Consider the following 9,016-nt stretch of genomic DNA (forward strand, 5'->3'; position numbering starts at 1 on the left):
AGATGTTGCTTGTTACAATTATGTCGTCAACATATGAATATGGTGTCATTCTGGGATATTCCAGTACAGTAACTAGATCATCTGTGTATACATTGAAGAGACAGCACTAGGCAGTGATCATTGTGCTAAGCTAGAGCTGATATTAAAAAAAATCATATCTACATTTGCCAGATTTCAACTGACAGTGCCTATGAGAATGTTCAAAACTTCAAGAGCCTTTAGTTTTGTTGCCATGATGTCAATATCCACTGATTGTAGGTAACATCAAGGTCAAATAATCCAGCAGATACGCTGTGTGTGAGTGCCCCAACACTTTAGGTTGGAAATCTTTTCGGTCTTGTTGCTCTCACTTTAATAGGAAGAAAATATCTCTCTTCCAAATCTTGCACAAGTCTTTTTGAGGCTACCTTCTCCATGAGTTTTACAACATTGCAAGAATGGTCACTCTTAGATTTTGGTAATTATGTTCTTTGCGCAAACCGATACCAATTGTCGAATAAATTATTGAATAGTTGAATAGTTTTATGTGGACTGCTTCTGCCTTCTGTGTAGTTTTGGAGAAGCCATTTCGGGACATTGTACTGAGTTCTTCACCAAGCCTTATGCTCATAACCTGATCTCAACTATGGTATGTGTCTTGTAATCCAGACGGCTTGATATTGAGCGAAAGGCCTCAGCGGCTAGTAACATGGAAAATCTGAGATTAAATTGTTATTACAATTTTCTTACTATAAGCTTTATGTGGCCAGTAAAGAAAGATGTGTTGTAAATTATTATAATTCTTATTACAAGCTACCGATCAACGATATACTCATTTAATACGTAGTTCTAAACATGATTAATAATTATCAGAACGATCGTTCTTCGACAAAACCTTATCACTTGGTCTAGTGTAAGGTGAATACCATAATCTAAAGTACATTTATAGAACTTGTATTTCATTTTCTCCTAAATTTAAGTTCTTGTACTAAATTGTTCTATTACTTTTATGTATTGAGCCATAGGTACTTATAAGAACATATATTTTATTTTCAAGTAATATAGTTTTTACGATTTAATGTACCATACAATTTTCTGAATTTTTCTTTCTACAGGTTTTCTTCAAACATCTACATAACCAACGCCATCACTAAACTTTCCCGACTAGTTTAGATTGAAAAATCAACACTTCGCGAGTTTATCTTACTGAAACAAATGTTCAGTTTGTGAGAACAGGCCAGTACATGAAGTGTTACACACAACGTTTATTGAAACAAATGTTCAGTTTGTGAGTAGAGGGCAGTACATGAAGTGTTACGGCTTTTATTTTATTGCACTTTATTCGAATAATCAATTTTTTCTTATATAAAATCTATATTGTTTTTTTACATGCTTTACGAAAAAAAAATGTTAAAAACAGGTAAGTTAAACCTAAAAAAATGACGCATTAAGAACAGTGTTAACATGATTTTGAAAAATGGGTTGTTAGATTAGGAATTAAATAATAATAGTTCAAATAATTATGACGAACATTGAGCCTACAAAAAATAATAATAATAATTTGATGTAGTGACACTGTTAAGCCTAAACAAATAGTTAATGTATACCTTCTATTGTAGGGACGACTTTAGACTTGATCATCAGTAGTTGTATCAGCATACTCTTCGATGATGGATGCATTTTCATTTGACTGGTGCTCACGGTTTGTTGATCTATATTTTGTTCCAACTTCACATTTTGAAGCGTTACATTTACGATCTTGTGTGGTAACATTCACTCTAACACTTTGGTGTGCGACAGCGGCATCTGTTTGCAAAAATTCATTATTATCACCACTCTGTGAACCAAAATCCAAACTTTCTATTGCATTATCAACGGTACCAACACTATCCTCTTCATTAGTCTTATAAAAGCCACTTCCCCTCTCTTCTGACGCTGTTTTATATTCAAATGTCCCCTGGCAAGATTCATTATTTTTCGTTCCAGACTCATTTAGTAAGTTATTTAGATTTTGTGAAAAATACTCTGACCACTGTTTCCGCACGTTACTTTCGTATTGTGGTCCACTTTTAGACTCTCTAAGCGACCCCAGTTTTTCTTCCTTGTTGTGGTCGACTTGTGTAACGCTTGCACCATCCTCATTCCTTTCCTCCAGTATATTTTCGCTATTTTCATTTAACAATTCGTTGGATTGTTCTGCATACTTTTCCTCAATAATATTATTTTTCTTTATAGGAGCACCTTCCCCAGGTTCCTCTGTACGAATATCTATTAACTGCGTTGTATTAGGATTGTACTTTTCTTTAAGCCCAGAATATTTTTTTGCCAATTCTGTAATAAGTTCATTTCCTTCCTCTTTTGTTTCTTGGTTAGTTGTGTTTGAAATATCCCAAAGAATATTTGTATCACTTATAGTTTTAGGTTCCTGATTGGTGGAGTCTTTGTCAAACACTCCTGACATTGATTCCTTCTCAGTCTCTGATTTATTTGCTGAAAGTATTTCGTGGTTCTTTTCAGATCCGATTACGAGCTCTTCTTGGATTTTATTCCTCTCTTTGTCGTCTTTATCATGGTTTTCTAATACGTCATCATCTGTCAACGTTTCTTTTTCAATACATTGATCATCCCTTAACAGTAAGGAATTCTCAGGTTCAACACATAATTCTACGTAATGTACTTCTGACTGTCCTTCTTCATCAATTTCCTCTCTTGTCAGTAAAAAATGTCGAATGTAAGGTTCGTTATTTAAAAGCAAACTTCCTTCATTCTCAAAACTCTTGTTTAGGTTGGATGGAGTTTTCGTTTTAGAATAAAATACAGGTTCTTTCCGAGATCTGTCATTTATCTCTAGTTTTTTCTTTGACTCCAGATTTTGTTGAATTGGTGTCCTTTGCTCATTAGAAGCTACTATGTTTTCGTGAAGCTTTTTATCGTGTTCTTCTTGACTGAGTGACGCTTCTTTAATGCTTAGATTATTCAATGTTAATATCTCAGTATAGTTATAGTTTTGATTTTGACCAGAAGAAGCAAAACTTTCATTATACTGTAACGTATGAAAAACTTCTTTGTTGTATGCATCATTTTCCATGAGTAGAATATCTCGAGATTCAGAATTATATTCAGTTAAAGGTGTTCTTATACTCCCAATGTCCTGATTTTGTTTTCCCAACCTTTGCTGTTCAAGATATATGCTTATTTCCGCTGTTGATCGACCTGCCTCTTCTCGTATAAACTGGTTTACTAGATCTGTTTTGGATGGACCTGCCTGATTTTGTACCATTGATTTATATTCTGTTTGGGAATTCTTTTGGGATTCATGTCTAACTTCAACTAATGGTATTTCGGAATCATCATTATCTTGATTTTGGCCTGATAAGAATTTATGTTCAAAGTAATTGTTCAATTCTTCCTGGAACCTCTCAGCTGACTTAATAAAGATTGTATCTTTCTTCTTAGTTGTCTCAGCCGTTCGTAATGGTTGATGTGATAAATTTTGTTGTCCAAAATTGTTGGTTATGTCATCCGCAGATTCTTCTATTAGTTCTCTGTTTAATGAAACCTTTTGGTTGTTTAACAACTCTTTTGCGTTTGTTTCATCTGAAACTGCTGTTTCGCAGTGTTCAGACTTCTGTTCCTGTTCTGTTGTTTTTTTTCTTTCTGAATAGATCACAATCTCTTGAGATCCATCAATTGGTTTATTGCTTACTTTGTTACTTTCTTGTGACCTATATTCAATTTCCGATCTTCTCTTAGGGTCAAAGTCCTGTTCATGTTCTGAAAGTAGTCGCTGCTCAGATTCAATGATAATATCTTTATAAAACTTTGTACACTGTACCTTATTATCTGTGTCAGATGAAAGAATTTCTTGATCTTTCAACTTTTCTGGCAGGATAATTGTAGTATCTTCGTCTTTAGATACTGATAGTTTCTTCTCAGTGTTGTCATTTATTTTCCCCTGAGACCTTTTCTTTTCGTTTATATAATATTCTTTGGCAAACATAACTTGAGAATGCAATTGTTGTACTGTAGCTACGCCAGTAAACTGTTCAGTAATCGGAACCGATTCTTCTTGAGAGTGGTCTGTTCGATTTTTGTTTGGTTTCCCCTTTTCATTATAAAGATTTTTTAATAATGAACTCTTGGATTGCATTTGAGACTCTTCTAACTTATTTATCCGACGATCGTCGACTGACAGTGTTCGAAACACAGAATTAAGAGTGGTTTGTTCATGATCACCAGTTATCAGCTTATCATAAGAGTGTGCTTTTCCCTGAAATACTCCTTCAGAAGTATTAGGATGTCTGGTGAGTATACTAGCTTCTTTCGAGTCAGCTATATTCAGACTATTTTCTTGCGGTTTTCCTTCATTTATATGATCACTGCTTGAAACTTTCGACGAATCCTGACTTCCATGTGTCTCAGAAGGCTGTGATCTCTGCGGTGTACTAGTTTGTAAAGGACCAGTCCTTATAACAATATTGTCTAGAGATTCTCGAGATGTTTCCGAATCACCTTCGTTCCCAGACTCGTCTACTGAGCTAGTGGAATTATCTATAGGCCCTGAATCTCCGGCTTCTTGCTTATGTGTCATTCCATAATTTATTTGCATTTCATGACGATAGTCGCTTTCTCGGAGCTGTTTTAGAATTTGTTGTTGCTCTTGTTTGAAATAATTAGTTGATTCACTATCCTCTCGCTTTTTTCCATGTGTCTCTCTGCTGTAGCTTCTCTCCATGTTTTCAGAGATTTTCTGCTGATTAACGGCTTTCAGACTCGGGTAGTTACTTGATGAAGATGAGTTTGGATGAGAAATGGCAGCTGACTTTGTTTTGCCGTTATCAGGGTTCTCTGTATAATAATTAACATATTCTATTACTTGTTTCTGTTTCTCGCTCTCGATATCACATTGAGCATTTTGTATCTCATAGCTGTAGCATCTTTTCATATTTTCAAAGTAAGTTTGTCTGCTTGAATCAGAAATCAAGTGATTTTTAAAGTGATTTAATGAACCAGAATGAGAGACTGACTTTATTTTACTAGTGGCATTTTTTTCAAAATGGCTTCTTTCGTGAGAACTTGCACTGTCGTAGCCTAATTGTGCAGTGGTTGAATGCTGGTTTTCAGGCACCACGTATTGGTTGCCGGTTTGAATATCGACAATCTGGAAGTGTGAGGGATACTGATGGAATGGCGGGCATTCGTGAGGATCTGTAGAGTAGTTATACACGTAGGCGTTTGTATATAAGCCATTAACACTTTGATTTCTATATCCTCCTTGACTGTAATCATTATCTTCCTGATTTTCGTATGATGATTCTTCTAACGATACTGTGTTCTAGAATTAACAAATGATGCTTTAGCTGTATGTACATTACAACAGGGGTAATACTTATGTTCCAATTCAGAGCATTTATTTCGTGTATATTCTAGCTAGGTAACATGAAATAAATGTATATAAAACTATACAGCTATTCATTGATTGGTTTGAAAGTATTATTGATCGATATATAAATTAGGCCTAGTTTGATGAAACAGGTCGTTGGTTGCACTAAGACATTTGCAAGCAACCAACTCGAAGTTCAGATATTATTAAATAACCTTTTTTGATGTGGAAACTTTCTGATCGTGGAAACGTTTTCCATGCCCTCTACCTGCGAGATGTCGAGTCTGTCCAACTACTTGAGTTTGTCTTTGAGCCCAGTGTGGGAATTTTTGTATATTCTGTCTACGCCTGGCATGGATCTGAAATACAAATGTGTACACATGTTTATCTAATATAAGTAAGCATTGTATCTTTACATTGTTGGTTTTACAAGCTAAATTTTAGTATGGTTTAAAGCATACACGTACTAAACATTTGATTTTAGTAGCTTCATTGTTTTTCAAACATTTTGTATATAAGGTTTTAAACACGTTATAGATTATCTCAAAGCTCTAAATAACTGTTACTTATGGTTTCAATGTTTCTACAGAGGGTTGAGTATGTTATATTAAAAAAAAACAGCAAGCCACGTAACAACAACAACCGATTATTCAGAACAACATTTTGACACTATTTAACGTTCGTAATTATTGTGATGCCACTGAAAACTGATCGTTTGCAACAGCTTTTTCCAACGCAAACTATTCATACATTCAGCTCATAAAGATATATTTAGATCAGGGATTTGGAATTTCCAAGACGGGGATATTATTTGTACATAATGACATTGGAAAACAAAAGAATATGGATCAACTTAGGGTACCACGTCCATCCAGAAAGAGACTTGCAATAAGTCGTACTCCAGTCGTGGTAAGCAAAGTTCGTCGTATTGTAATACATAAGAATCCACGAACACAAGGGCTAGTGGCAAAAGCCGTATACGTGCCCCAGGTAAGAATAATCAAAATAATCAGGAAGGATCTCCGACTGGAAAGTAACACAAATTGCTTCTACAACATATCCATTCACACATCTCAAGCAGCGGGTATAAATGCCATTCTATAGAAAGACATACCAGTCAAGTTGCCAGACACAGTGCCTATGGATTTCTGTGACATCAGAATGTTGAAACGGGCAGAGGGAAACCGTCGTCCTCGTACACTAGATGAATTATGAAAAGCAAGCAGGAGTGGTGTGCTTTGTACATGACAGCCTTACGACGTAGCATTTTTCAATAGAGTCCCCCGGTGGGACAGTGGTACGTTTACGGGCATACAACGCTAAAATTTAGGCTTTGATTCCACGTGGTGGACACAGCAATCAGCCCAATGTGGCTTTGCTCCAAAACAAACAAAAAGTGAATGGAAATTGCGCTGCAATGCTATTCTAAATATATACGGTCGTCAAATGAATGTTAGTATTGTGGAAAATGAAGTTATGTATGTATCAGTTCATATATGTAACAGTTAAGAAAACTTCACTTTGCACATTTAACAATCAATGAAGCGTAGACGATTATAGAAAAAAAAACACCGTAAAAATATTCTAAACAGTATCAAACCTTTTATTTACTTAAATAAAGTACATGAAATCTTAAAAGGTGTATTAAATGACGACATGAGTGGCTTTTTCACATTACCTGACATTCATGTTGTATTGCTTATATTATATATATTCAACCTTACGTGTCAAGAAGCCACGGCCACCATAGGTTATGGTTTACTCCATTATGACGTTAGTTCACTCATGAACATTGTTTCATAGTTATTTACACATGGATAGAAATGACGCATTCTACAGAGTAAAAATCGTAATTTGAGATCTCTTACAATTAAATTGAGGAAGTGTAAGTTATACCAAATTGCCGCTTTATTAATTATCTTTGTCGATGGCAAAGACCTCTCTATTTCCCAACGATTTTTATTTTTGTTATCACAATTGTAAATATCTTTATATTTTTGTGCATGCAAATCGAATACAATTTTACTTATGGAAATCTTCAAATTTTCAGGATTTTAACTTGTGGAGGGTTTGATCAAACTTCATAAAATTAACTATAGTAGGATATATAGTTTTTTTTTTCTTTAACTTTATCGGCTCAGCAAAAAAAAATCTCTGGGCTCATACGGCTAAAAACCTGGTTTAGCTACTTTGTGGTGGGCACAGCACAAATAGCCCATCATGTAGCTTTGTACTGGCGGTGGGTGGTGCTGACTAACTGCCTTTCCTCTAGTCTCACACTCCTAAATTAGAGACGGCTAGCGCAGATAGCCCTCGTGTAGCTTTGCGCGAAATCCGTAACAAACAAACAAACATTAAGACTCGAAGAAGTCAAAAGCTTTGATTTTAAAATAGATAAGAAAAACAAAATCAAACTTTTACCTGTTATAAGGATTTTTTTTTGTCAGTTCTCATATTTCAAAACGTTCCGAGATATTAGAATACAGTTTAAATTTATAACATGAATTGGCTTATTTTGTTTTTATTTTGGGATTAAGCACAAAGCTACACAATGGGCTATCTGTGCTCTGCCCACCACGGGTATCGAAACCCGATTTATAGCGTTGTAAGGCCGCAGATGGTCGGGGCGATGGTCGAGAAGTAAAAATGTCGCCACGAAAATCATGTGCCACTTGTTTGTGGCTTAGTGGAAGGCGGTCATACTTAGTTACAGTCACCTGCAGTGAAATTTTAAAAAGTGTTTCAAAGAATCCCCGTCACACCAAACATGCTCGCCCTTTCAGCCGTGGGGGCGTTATAATGTGACAGTCAATCCCACTATTCGTTGGTAAAAGAATAGCCCAAGAGTGGGCGGTGGGTGGTGATGACTAGCTGCCTTTCCTCTAGTCTCACACTCCTAAATTAGAGACGGCTAGCGCAGATAGCCCTCGTGTAGCTTTGCGCGAAAATTCAAAACAAACAAACAAGCTTCAAAGAAGGACTGTGTTTATTCACTCCCTCTTTGACATGGTCTTATCGCCCACTGACACCTGCATGTACCTCACTAAAGTCTTGTGATAAGTGGATTGTAAACTCATGCTGGTATTTTGTTGCCCCCATTACCTCTTTTAGTTGGAAAGAACACGGGAAAGAACAAGTAAACGGGTTCTGAAATTGAACAATATGCAAGCTCGAAACATGTTAGTGAATTTTGCGTTCAAAAATTGTTTTACTGAATTATCTTCAGTTATTTCAAAGCGAAACTGTCAACCAAGTTTGTGTAAATACTTAATATATCAAACTAGTAATGTCTTCTCAATATTCCCGGATTAGAAGTACACATACAAAAAAAAAAAAGATTGTTTTCAATTCGCCATTATGCTTTAAACGCAAATACTAGGTTTAGAGAGCGTATATGCTTATTTATTTTAATTTTAACGCGAACAAGATGAGGTAAATGTGTTTACGTAATATTTGGTTAAAACCGGTTCGGAAAAATTACCAGTGTTAATCGGACACTTGTTCGTGCTCAATACAAGGTCGTCATTCATGTTACCAACCTGCGATTATCATACCATTTTGCCCACAATGCAGGGCCTTTGCAATATGCCAATTAGACAAATATTTCAAGGAAAATAAAAAATATAACAATACGGTTATAAGCAGATGTGTAAA

The 9,016-nt window shown here is 35.5% G+C and overlaps 1 protein-coding gene across 1 annotated transcript in view; it reads right to left on the reverse strand.

Moving 5' to 3' along the window:
* Positions 1 to 1,606: 1,606 nt before the first annotated feature.
* Positions 1,607 to 9,016, reverse strand: part of LOC106457528 (extracellular matrix-binding protein ebh-like) — a 12,422-nt gene continuing 5,012 nt past the window's right edge. Inside the window, exons 4-5 of the mRNA XM_013916957.1 lie at positions 5,578 to 5,721; positions 1,607 to 5,314 (exon numbers count right to left, since the gene is read on the reverse strand). Coding sequence (XP_013772411.1) covers positions 1,607 to 5,314; positions 5,578 to 5,721 — 3,852 coding nt within the window. The remainder of the gene's footprint in view (positions 5,315 to 5,577; positions 5,722 to 9,016) is intronic.

This window comes from Limulus polyphemus, unplaced genomic scaffold, assembly GCF_000517525.1.
Source record: "Limulus polyphemus unplaced genomic scaffold, Limulus_polyphemus-2.1.2 Scaffold342, whole genome shotgun sequence".
In the NCBI taxonomy this organism is placed as follows: Eukaryota; Metazoa; Arthropoda; class Merostomata; order Xiphosura; family Limulidae; genus Limulus; species Limulus polyphemus.